Source organism: Cololabis saira, chromosome 16 (assembly GCF_033807715.1).
Source record: "Cololabis saira isolate AMF1-May2022 chromosome 16, fColSai1.1, whole genome shotgun sequence".
Taxonomy (NCBI): Eukaryota; Metazoa; Chordata; class Actinopteri; order Beloniformes; family Belonidae; genus Cololabis; species Cololabis saira.
This window is the reverse complement of record NC_084602.1, coordinates 40,924,063-40,943,787: the sequence shown is the minus strand read 5'-3', so window position 1 is coordinate 40,943,787 and position 19,725 is coordinate 40,924,063. Positions and strand designations below refer to the sequence as shown.

At 49.6% G+C, this 19,725-nt stretch overlaps 1 protein-coding gene across 2 annotated transcripts in view; it reads right to left on the bottom strand.

The window, feature by feature from the left end:
• LOC133462729 (protein NLRC3-like) overlaps nt 1-19,725 on the bottom strand; it is a 51,294-nt gene that overhangs the window by 15,793 nt on the left and 15,776 nt on the right. For both annotated transcript variants that reach the window (XM_061744128.1, XM_061744129.1), the window contains exons 3-5: nt 7,528-7,794; nt 7,092-7,382; nt 6,573-6,719 (exon numbers count right to left, since the gene is read on the bottom strand). In XM_061744128.1, coding sequence (XP_061600112.1) covers nt 6,573-6,719; nt 7,092-7,382; nt 7,528-7,794 — 705 coding nt within the window. The remainder of the gene's footprint in view (nt 1-6,572; nt 6,720-7,091; nt 7,383-7,527; nt 7,795-19,725) is intronic.

Genomic DNA, 19,725 nt, shown 5'->3' with positions numbered 1-19,725 from the left:
GAGTCCTGCAAAAATTCAGCGAGGCGGGGCTCACCCTGAATGAAAAATGTCAGTTTGCTCTGACAGAGATCCGTTTTCTGGGCCATGTCAAAAACAGTCAAGGCATTAGAGCGGACCCAGATAAAATAAAAGCGATCCTTGACATGCCTGAGCCGCAGGATGTGGCCGATGTTCTACGCTTCATGGGCATGGTGAACTTTCTGGGGAAATTCTCACCACGACTGCCCGACTTAACGAAGCCCTGCTCCTCCATGCCCAAGTCAACCAGAACATCCTCTGAAAATATTAATCAATTATAACAATAAAAACACTAAAGAAACTGACCCGAAAAATTAATAATAACATGACTGTTGTGACGTGTTAAACTAAAATGCGTCCTTAATTAACATCAGAAATGTCTTCAATCTTTAATCAGTCAGTCTGAATGTTTAAATGGTTAAAAGTGTTGACTGCTGTTTGGTGTCATGGTGTTCAAACACTGAACATGAGCAGACATTTCATATATATATATATATATATATATATATACTGTATATTCACACACAAGTAAATCCATATGTATATGTCAATGCCAAATGTATTGATCTTGATGATGTCCCGTCTTCTCGCAGTAGATTGACGGCACGGATTCGACAAAAAGACCAACTGAGGAAGACGGTTCAGACACAGAGACGGTTTTAGAAATGATGGAGAGAAAATAAAAGTTTAACTGAGAAAAATGATTGTATCCTTGTCAGAGATTTTAATTTCTTATTTACAGATTCTGTGCTTTTATTTTCAGATTTTGAGTTTGATTCACGTATCTGGCATTGAGTTTGTAATGGTGGGTTATGGCCTGTAGGTTTCGCACTAATAGGAGATCACAATCTGTAAAGAGAGCACGAGGAAGAATAAAAGTTGTCTTGTAGCATCCTGATCGTTGTGTCCTTAAATACGAATTATAGAGGAACAATACAGAGTTGACAACAGAAGTGATGAGGAGGGACCGTGCGTTCCCTCATTTCTTTCGTGAGTGTAGATCAACTCTCTTGGTGCAGCTTTACTGCCCCGTTTTATTGGAGTATGAATTTAATTCTGGCTTCATATTACACATCGCTCCTCTAACAAAGGCAGGAAAGTACGAGCACGACCAACCTAACGACATCACTAACAAACATCTGATTGCTCTGGACAACCAGCCTTTTACAGCTGTTACAGATGTTGGATTTTGATCCTCACAACACAATTCCCAGTTGGTGTTTCCAGACGTGGCGTTACCTGCAAGTTATCATCTGTAATAACATAGATGGACTCCAGGTTTTTGAAATGATCACTTTCAATAAGTTACTGCAAGACTGTGTGAATCAGAGGAAGCCCACGAACTTGGAATGAATTACTGGTAATGAAGACTATTTGTGCTCTTTAAGATTAAAAATAAATGCAGCTGACATGGTGAGAGCATCTCAATTCTACTACGTCAGATTTAATGTCAGTATCAAGTATCGCAGCAGAAGTTTAGCTGCATAAATCAGTCCTGGTGTCAACAGTCTGAAAGAAAACTTCATTGAAAGTACCAGCATATCTTCCCGGATTTTTCGGCTGACCTGTTGAAGAGGAGAGCAGCGTTCAAAGATGTCAAGAATCAGCTGAGAGCAGCGGGAGTGAAGCACGGTATCATACATCCATGTAAGCTGATAATCACCCACCAAAAGACCACGGTGACATTCATGAATGCTAAAGAGGCAATGACTTATTATGAACAGGTAATCAAACCATCCCTCCGTGATGCACAAGTTTGACTTTTTTTTTTTTTTTTTTTCCTTTCATCCTTCTCTCTCTCCCCCGCGGCGCGAGGGGGAGGAGGGGGGGTGATTGCCTGGAGGATCTAACGGAGTGGTTTGGACTAATGTGTTTATTTTGTTTAGTTTAATTCATAAAGGATAATACTTAAAGGACATAGTCAAATTTGAATATTAATATTAGTTATGTATTTGAAGGGGGAGCTGACTGCACATCATGCAGCGCCTCTATTTATGGGTAGAGGGGGACATTAACGGGGAGCGTCTAACGGTGGGGAGGGTGGGGTTGGATTTAGGGTGTGTTTTTTGTTTTATATGTTGTGCTCTTTTTTGTGATGCATCTCAGGTCTATACTTATTACGTTATCTGTTTGATATGCCAAATTATACTTTTTTAAGTTGGAATGTAAAAGGACTGGGGAATTCTGCGAAAAAGAGGAAAATTCTGTCATATTTAAAGGAAAATAAAATAAATATAGCTTATCTACAAGAGACTCACCTCTTACCATCGGCTCATGACCAGCTTAAATCTAGGTGGTTTGGGAAAGTGTACCACTCCTCTTTTACATCCAGTTCCAGAGGGGTGGCTATTTTGATTAGTAAGAATATACCTTTCTTTCCAGAGGAAATTAAAACTGACCCACATGGTCGATATATTTTTGTTAGAGGTTTTTTAGCTCAAGAAGAGGTCATATTGTTGAATTCATATAGTCCTAATCATGATGATCCTAAATGTATTAATGATCTCTATTTTTCATTGCTTCACTATGATATTCCAGTATTTTGGGGAGGTGATTTTAATTGTGTACTGGATGGAAATCTGGATAGATCTTCCCAGAGTAAATATACACTACCCAATATGTCAATTGCCTTGACAAATAATACAAGAGATTTAGGAATTTGTGAAGTATGGAGAACCCTTCACTCAGAGGAGATAGCTTTCTCCTTTTATTCTCACGTACATAAATCCTATTCAAGGATAGATTTTTTCTTTATTCCAGTTAATTATATGTCAAAAATTAAAAACTGCTTCTACCATGCTCGGATTCTTTCAGATCACTCTGCATTGAGTTTTGAAATAGAATTTGGGAAAATATTGTCAAATCCCAAACCTTGGAGATTTAATATTATGTTGCTCTCAAAAGACGATTTTACAACTTATATGAAGGCTCATTTAGAAACCTTTATTGAGGTGCACCAAAATAGTGTAGTATGCCCATTAATAATATGGGATACATTGAAGGCTTATATTAGAGGGTGCGTAATTGCCTTTTCTTCATCCCTAAAAAAAAAATAAAACAAGTGAGTTGAAACGCATTGAACAAGATATGATTAATGTGGAGAGGCAACATTGTTTAACTAATGATCCAAATTTATTATTGCAATTAGATGATCTTAAATTGAAATATAATTATATTAATACATATGCTAGTGAATTGGTTTTGATAAAATCAAAATTATCTTATTTAGAACAAGGGGAGATGGCTGGCAAATTATTAGCTAGACAGATAAAAAAGGAATCAGAAGATAGAACAATTCTTAAAATTAGAAAACAAGATGGATGCATTACAATGGACCCACTTCAGATTAATGATACTTTCAAGTCATATTACACAGAACTATATACCTCTACTTTACAATATGACCCGGATGAGTGTAAATCCTTTTTAGACAATATCTCCCTACCTACTTTAACACATGATGATGGATTAAGTTTAGAAAAAGATATATCCTCAGAAGAACTTGTGTCTGTTATGGCAACACTTCAAAATGGTAAAGCACCAGGTTTAGATGGCCTGCCAATTGAGTTTTATAGACATTTTTCTAATTATTTATTACCTCTTTTTATTGCTATGATCAATGCTTGTTTTAGGAAAAGTTGTCTTCCTCAGTCTTTATGTTTTGCATCTATAACCCTCCTCCATAAGAAAGATAAAGATCCTCTCTTATGTGCCTCTTATAGGCCAATTTCAGTTCTTAATGCAGATTATAAAATCATTGCTAAAGTTCTTGCAGTACGGCTTGAAAAAGTCTTACCTAGTTTTATTCATCTAGATCAAACTGGGTTTGTTCGCGGTCGTACCTCTACTGACAATCTACGTAGGTACTTTAATATTCTTTATAATACTAATGAATTAAATTCACAGAATGTTATTCTCTCTGTCGATGCTGAAAAAGCATTTGATAGAGTTGAATGGAAATATTTTATGTTTGTCCTTAGACGATTTAATTTTGGTCCTAAGTTTTGTCATTGGGTATCAACTCTTTATAGTTCTCCTATGGCTGTTGTAAAAACAAACACCAACTATTCTAAACCTTTTGTATTATCTAGAGGCACGAGGCAAGGCTGCCCGATGTCTCCGGCATTGTTCGCCATTGTTATTGAGCCGTTAGCTGCAATGATTAGATCTCATGATTGTATTAAAGGTATTAATATAGGGAAGGAAGAACATCTTATATCTTTGTATGCTGATGATATCTTGTTGTATATTCATGATCCCTTATATTCATTACCATTTATTTTAGCATTATTTGGAAAATTTGGGAAGTTATCAGGTTTTAAAGTTAATTGGGACAAAACAGAGATAATGCCAATTTCCAATTTCGACTATACCTTATTGAAGAGTCAATATAACTGGAAATGGTCAATTAAATGTATTAAGTATTTGGGTATGTTTATACCTAGAAAACTGGATGATACCTTTAATTTGAATTATCTTCCATTAGTCAATAAAATAACAGAAGAATTAAAGCGGATGGGACATCTTCCTATTTCTCTTGTGGGAAGGGTTAACATAGTTAAAATGTCTGTTTTGCCCAAGTTTTTATATTTATTTCAAAATCTTCCAATTAATCCACCACAATCTTTCTTTAAAAAAATACAAAGTTTAGTTTCTTCTTTTATATGGAATAATAAAACCCCACGTGTTCGGATTTTAGTGTTAAATTTACCATATGAATCTGGTGGCCTGAAACTTCCCAATTTTTACTATTATTTTTTGTCATCTCAACTTACTCAATTTAAACAATGGTTTTTAAATAATTCATGCTCATGGAAAAGAATAGAATCCTTGGATACCTTTCCGTACAGCTTGGAACATTTACCATATATTAAGTTTAAAGATGTGAATAAAATAATTAAGAATCCTGTTATATTAAATAGTCTTAATATCTGGAAATTATCTCATAAACAGTTAGGTTATAAGATTGCCCTTTCTCCCTTTTCCCCAATTTGGAAGAATCCAAGTATTGCATGCTGTAAGGATGACACCTTTAAATTTTGGTATGATAAAGGTATCCAGGAATTCTGTCATTTGTTTGAAAATAGGACATTTCTTTCATTTGCTCAACTACAACGGAAATATGGATTGCCTTCTTCACACTTATATCGTTTTTTTCAAATAAGACACGTAGTAAATAAGGAAAATGGTTCTCTTCAAGAACCCACACCATCAAAAATTGATATTATATTAAACAATAAGGAAAAGAACAATGAAAAAAGTATATCTAAGATCTATAATATTTTTGTTGACTGTTCTGTTATAAATACAGACAATTTAAGATGTAGGTGGGAACAAGATCTCCATATTGATTTACAGAAAGAGGATTGGTCTTACATTTGTAGGCAAGTTCATAAATGTTCTTACAATTTAAGGCATAAACTAGCTATTTTTAAGATGATACACAGGATTTATTATACACCAGAGAAATTGCATAAAATGAACAGTGAGATGTCATTTCTATGCTGGCGTTGCAAGAAACAAAAAGGAACTTTTTTTCATATGTTTTGGTCATGTGATGCACTTTCCTTTTTTTGGAATTCTGTTACCAAGCTGATATCTCAATGTTTACGTGTAGTTGTCTCTTTGTCACCTCGTTTATGTCTTTTGGGAACTAGTATGTCAGACAAGTGGAACAAATATCAATGCAAATATATAGATCTTGCTATGTTGGCAGCCAGGAAATGTATAACCTTAAATTGGAAACAATCTAAACCCCCAGTATTAGCCCATTGGTGGAACGAACTCTCAAGCTCCTTACACTTGACAATATTTACTACAAGAGCAAAGGCAAATCCTCAGACTTTTTAAAAATATGGCAATCTCATACAGAATTTGATTTTAAGAAATCCGTAGGTAATTGTAAGGCATAGTGACAATGATAAGACCTGAGTGCAATGGTTTGTATTGTTTTGTTGTCGTGTTTGTTTTAAGTGGGGTTTTCCCACCGTTTATGTCTGTTTTGTTTTGTTAGGTATTTTTTGGTTTTGTTTTCATTGTGTTTTGAGGGTATATATTTGGGTATCATTTTTGTTCTTTAACGGACCAGCCCCAACTTAGGATAAGAAAGTAATGACATTTTGATAAGTCCCCTTCATCAAGAAGTAGGTAGGAATATTATTTAACTATTTAATTATTATTTCAGTCATTGATAGAACAGATAGGGTAGTACTATCTGGTATTCTCAATTAGTGCATTGAGTAGAATTTTTGGTTAGTATATTTGGCATGATTATAGCACTATGAAATATGTTTTGGTATGTATGGACTTTGACTTTGACTTTTTTTTTTTTTTTTTTTTTTAATTTTTTTTTTTAATTTTTGGAAATTGAGTTGTGTGGGTTTGTGTTCTATGTATCTAAGGTATACCCCTCTTTTTGTGTCTGAAAATATAAAAATACAATAAAAAAAAAAAAAAAAAAAAAGAAAGTACCAGCATATCAGATATCAGCAAATATTCAACATCCTGCATCCTTTGTATTTACACACGCACACATCATGAAACAATATCTTTACCTCCTTTTTTTTTCCTCTTCTTCCTTTCTTTCCTCCTTTTCCTGTATTCCTGCACCCTTTTCCTGTATTTGTAACCAACGACTCCAGAAACCAAGACCAGCAGCAGCAGCACAACCACCACCACTCCTGCAATAACTCTGGTCCGGTCTGCAACAGAAAAACACAAGAATTTAAATGACAGTTTTTGTGTTTTTGAAGTCAGTGATTTGAACCCGAGTCTCAACAGATCACAGCACACATGAACATTAAAAGTCTCCATCTATAGCAGGAAATGGATGCAGTTGTGGGATTAACGGTCAGAGACTGTTGCTCTGACGATCTACGTCACCGACAACTTACTGCTGCAGCAGACTGATGTCATGCAGATGTTCATACCATCAGTTCAACTTTTGACATGAACATGACCAAACAGGCAGCACTCTTTCCTTTTAAATATTCAAATTAAACATGATACATGACCAAAACTAAACTCTTTTCATTCTGGCTCTAACACTGTGTGACCACTTTTAATCATTTTACCTTTTGGTATGTGAAGAAAGGTGTATTTCACGTATGTTTCCTCTTCATCCCTGAGTTCACATTTGTATGTTCCTGTCTGGTCTGAAGATAAATGCTTCAGAGTGAGACTTCCTGTCTCTGATACAGTCATCACGTGCTGCTTCCACCTCTCTGAAGGTGTGTAGAACCCTTCAGGTCCCCTCTGTGTCAGGATGATCTCTTTATGGTTAAACGTCCAGATGAGATACTTTATTGGATAATTGGCGGTTGAGCAGGAGATTTTTCTTTGAGTGTTTGATCCACTTATAACAGCTGAAATGACAGTAAACAAGACATGGAATAATGGAAACCCAAAACGAACGATCAGTTGTAAAGGACAAAAGCTTTCGTAGACGATCTCATTAAGGTCTTCGTGCCGCTGAGAGCCACCACATAAACATTTAAATGTAATTTCTACCTGGTTGAAGCAAAGTGGATCTCCTGCTGTTTGCTGCAGTGCTGACGGTGCAGATGTATTCCAGGTCAGCATCTCCGTCTGAAAGTACCAGAGAGCTGCTGATGCTGTAAAGCTGCTGTTCAGTCTCCTGGACTGTTGGTGGGTTCTGCAGGTTCAAGCTGGATGGAGGATTGGTGGTCCAGGTGAGTCCCGGTTCAGGATAGATCCCCTCTGAGCTGCAGGTGATTTTATCTTCTACCTGTTCAATGTTGACGTGCTGGACTGGAGCTGGAGGACAAATATGCAGTTGTTAATGTTGTTCATGTCACTGAAACCCTGTTTACTTCACGCGCTTCAATCTCAGTTGCAAAAGTACTTTTCTGGTCATTCTTTCAAAGCTAAGGTCAAATGTATTTATATTAAAAACAACCAAGGTTTACCAAACTGCTTTTACAGCTAAAATAAAACAATATCCTGTAAATAATCCACCTCAAACTACATCAGTTAAAGCACCACGAAAGATGAGATATAAAGACAAGAGGTCTAAAACTCAACTTGAATTTAATGCCAGCGAGTAGAAATGAGTTTTCAGCAGAGATTTAAATGCAACAGTTTGAGTTGTTCTAATTCACAAAAACGGAAATTGTTTCAAGGAAATGGGACCATCTACCAAAGAGACTTGCTGGTCTCCAAAACTAAAATAGACTTAATAGGACGCTCTATTGTGGGCCAGAGCTGTCTCTCCTAAGGAGATCTGGACGAGAGCAGACCGTCGTGTTCAGCGGGAGACGCGTCGCTCCAGGACGCTCAAGGAGACGCTCTTGTTGTCACTTACCAGGAGAGCCTGGAGAACAGTGAGACCATGTTTATGTATTTGTTTTCTTCTTTTTGGGCATGGTACTACGGGAAGATCTGTACTTTCAGTTGTGGTTTGAGTAATTTTTCTGTTGATTAAGATTTGGGAGCATGATTGGAGGACTGGTGCATGTTTGACTTATATTTTGGACTGCTGGGACATTTGGGGGGGGTTGCATTTGTCATTGGATGACTTTGTTTTCGTTGTTGAGAGGGTTTCTTTTGTTGGTTCAGTGAAGATGAGTGGAAAATTATAATTTTATGTGAACTGCTTGAGTTGAAAAAAATGTCCCTCTGCAGGCTGTTGTCAAATCTTTGCAGGTGTTTTTTTCCACCCAAAACTCTGTTTCCGTGTAAACGAGAGGCCAGGACGCAACATAATGTTTGGGTTTTACCGTCTCAGCGTCGTCCAGTAAACAGGCCTTAAATATCACAAAGTAAAACCTGTACTGTGTTGGGCGTCGCCCATATGCCCATGTGAACTCTGAACTTATAAATGTATAGGAACAATTTCAGGATTATGAAGACCAGTAAAGCCAGACGTCGGCCCTTCTTCCTGAAGTCAGTTTTTATGACCCCCTGCTGCCAACTTCTGGTCATCTCGGCCTGGCTCGAGATAGTGAGTTTATGACCCCTAGAGGGGGGTCAAGACAGTGAATCAGCAGGGTTTCTGCCAGGGGACAGACTCCCTGGGGATTTACAACAGCTGGTGGGGCCGGACGCAGCGGAGCCCGAAAACCAGGCCTCGGAGGGGGCTACTGCCTCTTTGAACAGACCCAAAAGCTATAAACACCAGCAACCCCCCCTTTGCCTGAAACCCGCTTTAATGTGCCTCCTAGAATGGCCGCTGTGCCATGAACTACAATCCCAGCATGCCTTGCGGGATGGGGCGGCGCCTGAGAGCGACACGCACCCAATCCCGAGCGAGGCATCGATGACGTCACCGCAGCGCGCGTAGGATCAAAACTCTGCAGCTGCCCCCTTTTTCTCTCTCTTCCGATCAACCTCTCATCCTGAGCAGCTGGACCTTCTGGCTCCGGGCCAAAGGTCCCATCTCCTTTCCTCCCCCCGGCTGGGGGGAGGTGTAAGGCCCGCATCGGATCGGGCCGCTCCGTTGGACCTGCGGTCCACGGAACCGCGGTCTCCGGGAGGCTCCGACCTCTCACTAAAACTCTGTCCTCTTTAAGTTTTACAGATCCGAGCTCACGACGCCCACGCGCTCCCGGCCATCAGATTGGGACACAGCTGCGACTGAACGCTCCGACTGAAGCCCCTCTCCCCGCTCCGAGCCCCCTGTCTGCTAACCGCGCAGGGATCGGGACAGTTGTGAGCTTTCCCGGGGCCCGGACGGCCGCGCGTCGGCGACCGGCGAGCAGGGAAGCACGGCAGGACAGACCGGTCCCCCGCCGCGCCTAGGAATGCGTGTGAGCCTCCGTTTGGCCCTGAAGTACGGCCCGGCACGAGGCGGCCCCGCCGCTGTCTAATCCGTTTCAGGGGAAGGGACGGGACGTGAGAACCTGACTGGGAAACCCCCCCAGCAGGACCGCGACCCGCAGTCGACGAAACCCGCAGGCACGCGATCCGGATCCCGAGGAGACGTGAGCCCGGGAGCAGTGATCAGTAGGACTAAGAGCGGTTCAGAACTGTGTGTGAAGTCGTGATCCCTGGTTATCAGTAACTTAAGAGCGTTTTCAGAGCTAAATCTGTGTTCCGAACTGAGATCACTGCATGTATCATCATCATTGTTATCATTATCGTGTTTGATTATTTGGTAGTCATTTTTTTCTGCCGTAGTCACGTTTAAAACACTGGGAGTAACATCCGGTCTAGATTTGCACGTGGCTTAAAGAGGGTTCCGCCATCTGTGAATACCGCAGCCATCTTTCACCCACGTTGTTGAACCGTACATGTTTGTTGATACCATGTTTATTATTACATTTGATTCTTTTCTTTTCATTCCATGCATTTAACTTTCATTTCATTTGTATTGATTGTTGTTTTTCTAGTTAATTAATGGTTTTATAATACGTAGTGTGCCATCGGGATTTATTCGGGTATTTATTTACATCTTTTTTTGATACCCGTATGTAAATAAATTCTGATTGATTTTTAATGAGTGGTTGTTGTTATTTCATACAAGATTTGGTCACAAACTGATTGTTTGAGCAGAGCCAGAGCTCGAATTGCACTCCTTCAATTGTTATTCTGTAAGTGATAGTAAGATTTACTGTTATGCAGGATAATCCTAATCATCTGAGACTGATTTTCTGCTGTGAAGTTATCATTTTTCTCTGGATTAAGGCCCCGGGGTGGTGCCCCTACGAGAATTGTTATCATTTTAGTAATTCAATTTGATAAATAGTCAACTTTATTAATTATTAATAATTCTTTAATAGAATTATCATTAGCCTTCGATAACTGACCAGCTTAGCTACCTGAGTTGCACAACAACTGGAAACACTTTTAATTAAATAACACCTTTTTATGCTGTCTCAAGGTATTTATTCAGACTTTTAGATAATCCAGATTATCGTTAAAGTCTGGTGGAAACACTTTTTTTGCATTTGCACGTGTCCTGCATTACTGGATGTAACTTAGTTGGTCAAATTAAAGTCATCAAAATCTAGTTTCCAGCCATTTTTGTTCTCATTTATATGATGTAATTGTGCTGTAACACTACTTAATCAATATGCATTACTGCATTACATCAGGGCTTTATCTCTGAATAATAATTTGAATGATCCGTATCCTTCTTGTTCTTCTGTTGACTGTTTTTACAACAGAGATGGTGGCAGTTACAATTATTTGTACAAAACTAAAGAGATTTTTGTTCAATATATGTTCAATATTTGTTCAAAGTTGAGATCTTCTTTATCTTTGTTGGAAGAGAAGTCTCGCAGGATGAGATACAGAGAGTTACGGATGTGGAGAGAAAACTAGGAGAGTTACGCTCATAAAAAGAAACACCAATAAAAAACATCAACCCCCGCAGCAGTTTGAAAAAAGTTTAAATTCCCTCAGAAACTGTCGTATGGGGAAATACGAGTTTAACAACCACTTTAGCAGTTATTTTAACTTTGTCTCAGCTATTTTATGTCTGAGACAAACTCAGTGAGTTAATAATTATACTTTACAATATGTTAATAAGGAAGAACTGCTAAATTGTGTTTCATTCTTCCTACAACAGTAAATGGCCGGGTTTCCCAGATCCGACCTCTCTTAAGGATTTAAGAGAGGTTCAAAGAAGTCCCACCGTCCTCCGCCCCCTCCAGGAAACTCCCCACTGTCCTCCGCCCCCTCCAGGAAACTCCCCACTGTCCCCCACCACCTCCAGGAAACTCCCCACCGTCCCCCACCACCTCCAGGAAGCTCCCCACTGTCCCCCACCACCTCCAGGAAACTCCCCACTGTCCCCCACCACCTCCAGGAAACTCCCCACTGTCCCCACCACCTCCAGGAAACTCCCCACTGTCCCCCACCACCTCCAGGAAACTCCCCACCGTCCCCCACCACCTCCAGGAAACTCCCCACCGTCCCCCACCACCTCCAGGAAACTCCCCACTGTCCCCCACCACCTCCAGGAAGCTCCCCACTGTCCCCCACCACCTCCAGGAAACTCCCCACTGTCCCCCACCACCTCCAGGAAACTCCCCACTGTCCCCACCACCTCCAGGAAACTCCCCACTGTCCCCCACCACCTCCAGGAAACTCCCCACCGTCCCCCACCACCTCCAGGAAACTCCCCACCGTCCCCCACCACCTCCAGGAAACTCCCCACCGTCCCCCACCACCTCCAGGAAACTCCCCACTGTCCCCCACCACCTCCAGGAAGCTCCTCACTGTCCCCACCACCTCCAGGAAACTCCCCACTGTCCCCCACCACCTCCAGGAAACTCCCCACTGTCCCCCACCACCTCCAGGAAGCTCCTCACTGTCCCCACCACCTCCAGGAAACTCCCCACTGTCCCCACCACCGCCAGGAAACTCCTCACTGTCCCCCACCACCTCCAGGAAACTCCCCACTGTCCCCCACCACCTCCAGGAAGCTCCCCACTGTCCCCCACCACCTCCAGGAAACTCCCCACCGTCTCCCACCACCTCCAGGAAACTCCCCACTGTCCCCCACCACCTCCAGGAAACTCCCCACCGTCCCCCACCACCTCCAGGAAACTCCCCACCGTCCCCCATCACCTCCAGGAAACTCCCCACTGTCCCCCACCACCTCCAGGAAACTCCCCACTGTCCCCCACCACCTCCAGGAAGCTCCCCACTGTCCCCCACCACCTCCAGGAAACTCCCCACCGTCCCCCACCACCTCCAGGAAGCTCCCCACTGTCCCCCACCACCTCCAGGAAACTCCCCACTGTCCCCCACCACCTCCAGGAAACTCCCCACTGTCCCCCACCACCTCCAGGAAACTCCCCACTGTCCCCCACCACCTCCAGGAAACTCCCCACTGTCCCCCACCACCTCCAGGAAACTCCCCACTGTCCCCCACCACCTCCAGGAAGCTCCCCACTGTCCCCCACCACCTCCAGGAAACTCCCCACTGTCCCCCACCACCTCCAGGAAACTCCCCACTGTCCCCCACCACCTCCAGGAAGCTCCCCACTGTCCCCCACCACCTCCAGGAAACTCCCCACTGTCCCCCACCACCTCCAGGAAACTCCCCACTGTCCCCACCACCTCCAGGAAACTCCCCACTATCCCCCACCACCTCCAGGAAACTCCCCACCGTCCCCCACCACCTCCAGGAAACTCCCCACCGTCCCCCACCACCTCCAGGAAACTCCCCACTGTCCCCCACCACCTCCAGGAAGCTCCCCACTGTCCCCCACCACCTCCAGGAAACTCCCCACTGTCCCCCACCACCTCCAGGAAGCTCCCCACTGTCCCCCACCACCTCCAGGAAACTCCCCACTGTCCCCCACCACCTCCAGGAAACTCCCCACTGTCCCCCACCACCTCCAGTATTCCCCACTGTTCCCCACCACCTCCAGGAAACTCCCCACTGTCCCCACCACCTCCAGGAAACTCCCCACTGTCCCCCACCACCTCCAGGAAACTCCCCACTGTCCCCACCACCTCCAGGAAACTCCCCACTGTCCCCACCACCTCCAGGAAACTCCCCACTGTCCCCCACCACCTCCAGGAAGCTCCCCACTGTCCCCCACCACCTCCATGAAACTCCCCACTGTCCCCCACCACCTCCATGAAACTCCCCACTGTCCCCACCACCTCCAGGAAGCTCCCCACTGTCCCCCACAACCTCCAGGAAGCTCCCCACTGTCCCCCACCACCTCCAGGAAGCTCCCCACCGTCCCCCACCACCTCCAGGAAGCTCCCCACCGTCCCCCACCACCTCCAGGAAACTCCCCACTGTCCCCCACCACCTCCAGGAAACTCCTCACTGTCCCCCACCACCTCCAGGAAACTCCCCACTGTCCCCTACCACCTCCAGGAAACTCCCCACTGTCCCCACCACCTCCAGGAAGCTCCCCACTGTCCCCACCACCTCCAGGAAGCTCCTCACCGTCCCCCACCACCTCCAGGAAGCTCCTCACTGTCCCCCACCACCTCCAGGAAGCTCCCCACTGTCCCCCACCACCTCCAGGAAACTCCCCACTGTCCCCCACCACCTCCAGGAAGCTCCCCACTGTTCCCCACCACCTCCAGGAAACTCCCCACTGTCCCCACCACCTCCAGGAAACTCCTCACTGTCCCCCACCACCTCCAGGAAGCTCCTGTCCCCCACCACCTCCAGGAAGCTCCCCACTGTCCCCCACCACCACCAGGAAGCTCCCCACTGTCCCCCACCACCTCCAGGAAGCTCCTCACTGTCCCCCACCACCTCCAGGAAGCTCCTCACTGTCCCCCACCACCTCCAGGAAGCTCCTGTCCCCCACCACCTCCAGGAAGCTCCCCACTGTCCCCCACCACCACCAGGAAGCTCCCCACTGTCCCCCACCACCTCCAGGAAACTCCCCACTGTCCCCCACCACCTCCAGGAAGCTCCCCACTGTCCCCCACCACCTCCAGGAAGCTCCTCACCGTCCCCCACCACCTCCAGGAAGCTCCCCACTGTCCCCCACCACCTCCAGGAAGCTCCTCACTGTCCCCCACCACCTCCAGGAAGCTCCTCACTGTCCCCCACCACCTCCAGGAAGCTCCTCACCGTCCCCCACCACCTCCAGGAAACTCCCCACTGTCCCCCACCACCTCCAGGAAACTCCCCACTGTCCCCCACCACCTCCAGGAAGCTCCTCACTGTCCCCCACCACCTCCAGGAAGCTCCTCACTGTCCCCCACCACCTCCAGGAAGCTCCCCACTGTCCCCCACCACCTCCAGGAAACTCCCCACTGTCCCCCACCACCTCCAGGAAGCTCCTCACTGTCCCCCACCACCTCCAGGAAGCTCCCCACTGTCCCCCACCACCTCCGGGAAGCTCCCCACTGTCCCCCACCACCTCCAGGAAGCTCCCCACTGTCCCCCACCACCTCCAGGAAACTCCCCACTGTCCCCCAACACCTCCAGGAAACTCCCCACCGTCCCCCACCACCTCCAGGAAACTCACTGTCCCCCACCATCTCCAGGAAACTCCCCACTGTCCCCCACCACCTCCAGGAAACTCCCCACTGTCCCCCACCACCTCCAGGAAACTCCCCACTGTCCCCCACCACCTCCAGTATTCCCCACTGTCCCCCACCACCTCCAGGAAACTCCCCACTGTCCCCCACCACCTCCAGGAAACTCCCCACTGTCCCCCACCACCTCCAGGAAACTCCTCACTGTCCCCCACAACCTCCAGGAAACTTCCCACTGTCCCCACCACCTCCAGGAAATTCCCCACTGTCCCCCACCACCTCCAGGAAGCTCCTCACCGTCCCCCACCACCTCCAGGAAACTCCCCACTGTCCCCCACCACCTCCAGGAAACTCCCCACTGTCCCCCACCACCTCCAGGAAACTCCCCACTGTCCCCCACCACCTCCAGGAAGCTCCCCACTGTCCCCCACCACCTCCAGGAAACTCCCCACTGTCCCCCACCACCTCCAGGAAACTCCCCACTGTCACCCACCACCTCCAGGAAACTCCCCACTGTCCCCCACCACCTCCAGGAAGCTCCCCACTGTCCCCACCACCTCCAGGAAACTCCCCACTGTCCCCACCACCTCCAGGAAACTCCCCACTGTCCCCCACCACCTCCAGGAAACTCCCCACTGTCCCCCACCACCTCCAGGAAACTCCCCACTGTCCCCCACCACCTCCAGGAAACTCCCCACTGTCCCCCACCACCTCCAGGAAGCTCCCCACTGTCCCCCACCACCTCCAGGAAACTCCCCACTGTCCCCCACCACCTCCAGGAAGCTCCCCACTGTCCCCCACCACCTCCAGGAAGCTCCCCACCGTCCCCCACCACCTCCAGGAAACTCCCCACTGTCCCCACCACCTCCAGGAAACTCCCCACTGTCCCCCACCACCTCCAGGAAACTCCCCACTGTCCCCCACCACCTCCAGGAAACTCCCCACTGTCCCCCACCACCTCCAGGAAGCTCCCCACTGTCCCCACCACCTCCAGGAAACTCCCCACTGTCCCCACCACCTCCAGGAAACTCCCCACTGTCCCCCACCACCTCCAGGAAACTCCCCACTGTCCCCCACCACCTCCAGGAAACTCCCCACTGTCCCCCACCACCTCCAGGAAACTCCCCACTGTCCCCCACCACCTCCAGGAAACTCCCCACTGTTCCCACCACCTCCAGTATTCCCCACTGTTCCCCACCACCTCCAGGAAACTCCCCACTGTCCCCACCACCTCCAGGAAACTCCCCACTGTCCCCCACCACCTCCAGGAAACTCCCCACTGTCCCCACCACCTCCAGGAAACTCCCCACTGTCCCCACCACCTCCAGGAAACTCCCCACTGTCCCCCACCACCTCCAGGAAGCTCCCCACTGTCCCCCACCACCTCCATGAAACTCCCCACTGTCCCCCACCACCTCCATGAAACTCCCCACTGTCCCCACCACCTCCAGGAAGCTCCCCACTGTCCCCCACAACCTCCAGGAAGCTCCCCACTGTCCCCCACCACCTCCAGGAAGCTCCCCACCGTCCCCCACCACCTCCAGGAAGCTCCCCACCGTCCCCCACCACCTCCAGGAAACTCCCCACTGTCCCCCACCACCTCCAGGAAACTCCTCACTGTCCCCCACCACCTCCAGGAAACTCCCCACTGTCCCCTACCACCTCCAGGAAACTCCCCACTGTCCCCACCACCTCCAGGAAGCTCCCCACTGTCCCCACCACCTCCAGGAAGCTCCTCACCGTCCCCCACCACCTCCAGGAAGCTCCTCACTGTCCCCCACCACCTCCAGGAAGCTCCCCACTGTCCCCCACCACCTCCAGGAAACTCCCCACTGTCCCCCACCACCTCCAGGAAGCTCCCCACTGTTCCCCACCACCTCCAGGAAGCTCCCCACTGTCCCCCACCACCTCCAGGAAGCTCCTCACTGTCCCCCACCACCTCCAGGAAGCTCCTCACTGTCCCCCACCACCTCCAGGAAGCTCCTGTCCCCCACCACCTCCAGGAAGCTCCCCACTGTCCCCCACCACCACCAGGAAGCTCCCCACTGTCCCCCACCACCTCCAGGAAACTCCCCACTGTCCCCCACCACCTCCAGGAAGCTCCCCACTGTCCCCCACCACCTCCAGGAAGCTCCTCACCGTCCCCCACCACCTCCAGGAAGCTCCCCACTGTCCCCCACCACCTCCAGGAAGCTCCTCACTGTCCCCCACCACCTCCAGGAAGCTCCTCACTGTCCCCCACCACCTCCAGGAAGCTCCTCACCGTCCCCCACCACCTCCAGGAAACTCCCCACTGTCCCCCACCACCTCCAGGAAACTCCCCACTGTCCCCCACCACCTCCAGGAAGCTCCTCACTGTCCCCCACCACCTCCAGGAAGCTCCTCACTGTCCCCCACCACCTCCAGGAAGCTCCCCACTGTCCCCCACCACCTCCAGGAAACTCCCCACTGTCCCCCACCACCTCCAGGAAGCTCCTCACTGTCCCCCACCACCTCCAGGAAGCTCCCCACTGTCCCCCACCACCTCCGGGAAGCTCCCCACTGTCCCCCACCACCTCCAGGAAGCTCCCCACTGTCCCCCACCACCTCCAGGAAACTCCCCACTGTCCCCCAACACCTCCAGGAAACTCCCCACCGTCCCCCACCACCTCCAGGAAACTCACTGTCCCCCACCATCTCCAGGAAACTCCCCACTGTCCCCCACCACCTCCAGGAAACTCCCCACTGTCCCCCACCACCTCCAGGAAACTCCCCACTGTCCCCCACCACCTCCAGTATTCCCCACTGTCCCCCACCACCTCCAGGAAACTCCCCACTGTCCCCCACCACCTCCAGGAAACTCCCCACTGTCCCCCACCACCTCCAGGAAACTCCTCACTGTCCCCCACAACCTCCAGGAAACTTCCCACTGTCCCCACCACCTCCAGGAAATTCCCCACTGTCCCCCACCACCTCCAGGAAGCTCCTCACCGTCCCCCACCACCTCCAGGAAACTCCCCACTGTCCCCCACCACCTCCAGGAAACTCCCCACTGTCCCCCACCACCTCCAGGAAACTCCCCACTGTCCCCCACCACCTCCAGGAAGCTCCCCACTGTCCCCCACCACCTCCAGGAAACTCCCCACTGTCCCCCACCACCTCCAGGAAGCTCCCCACTGTCCCCCACCACCTCCAGGAAGCTCCCCACCGTCCCCCACCACCTCCAGGAAACTCCCCACTGTCCCCACCACCTCCAGGAAACTCCCCACTGTCCCCCACCACCTCCAGGAAACTCCCCACTGTCCCCCACCACCTCCAGGAAACTCCCCACTGTCCCCCACCACCTCCAGGAAGCTCCCCACTGTCCCCACCACCTCCAGGAAACTCCCCACTGTCCCCACCACCTCCAGGAAACTCCCCACTGTCCCCCACCACCTCCAGGAAACTCCCCACTGTCCCCCACCACCTCCAGGAAACTCCCCACTGTCCCCCACCACCTCCAGGAAACTCCCCACTGTCCCCCACCACCTCCAGTATTCCCCACTGTTCCCCACCACCTCCAGGAAACTCCCCACTGTCCCCACCACCTCCAGGAAACTCCCCACTGTCCCCCACCACCTCCAGGAAACTCCCCACTGTCCCCACCACCTCCAGGAAACTCCCCACTGTCCCCACCACCTCCAGGAAACTCCCCACTGTCCCCCACCACCTCCAGGAAGCTCCCCACTGTCCCCCACCACCTCCATGAAACTCCCCACTGTCCCCCACCACCTCCATGAAACTCCCCACTGTCCCCACCACCTCCAGGAAGCTCCCCACTGTCCCCCACAACCTCCAGGAAGCTCCCCACCGTCCCCCACCACCTCCAGGAAGCTCCCCACCGTCCCCCACCACCTCCAGGAAGCTCCCCACCGTCCCCCACCACCTCCAGGAAACTCCCCACTGTCCCCCACCACCTCCAGGAAACTCCTCACTGTCCCCCACCACCTCCAGGAAACTCCCCACTGTCCCCTACCACCTCCAGGAAACTCCCCACTGTCCCCACCACCTCCAGGAAGCTCCCCACTGTCCCCACCACCTCCAGGAAGCTCCTCACCGTCCCCCACCACCTCCAGGAAGCTCCTCACTGTCCCCCACCACCTCCAGGAAGCTCCCCACTGTCCCCCACCACCTCCAGGAAACTCCCCACTGTCCCCCACCACCTCCAGGAAGCTCCCCACTGTCCCCCACCACCTCCAGGAAGCTCCCCACTGTCCCCCACCACCTCCAGGAAGCTCCTCACTGTCCCCCACCACCTCCAGGAAGCTCCTCACTGTCCCCCACCACCTCCAGGAAGCTCCCCACTGTCCCCCACCACCACCAGGAAGCTCCCCACTGTCCCCCACCACCTCCAGGAAACTCCCCACTGTCCCCCACCACCTCCAGGAAGCTCCCCACTGTCCCCCACCACCTCCAGGAAGCTCCTCACTGTCCCCCACCACCTCCAGGAAGCTCCTCACTGTCCCCCACCACCTCCAGGAAGCTCCTCACCGTCCCCCACCACCTCCAGGAAACTCCCCACTGTCCCCCACCACCTCCAGGAAACTCCCCACTGTCCCCCACCACCTCCAGGAAGCTCCTCACTGTCCCCCACCACCTCCAGGAAGCTCCTCACTGTCCCCCACCACCTCCAGGAAGCTCCCCACTGTCCCCCACCACCTCCAGGAAACTCCCCACTGTCCCCCACCACCTCCAGGAAGCTCCTCACTGTCCCCCACCACCTCCAGGAAGCTCCCCACTGTCCCCCACCACCTCCGGGAA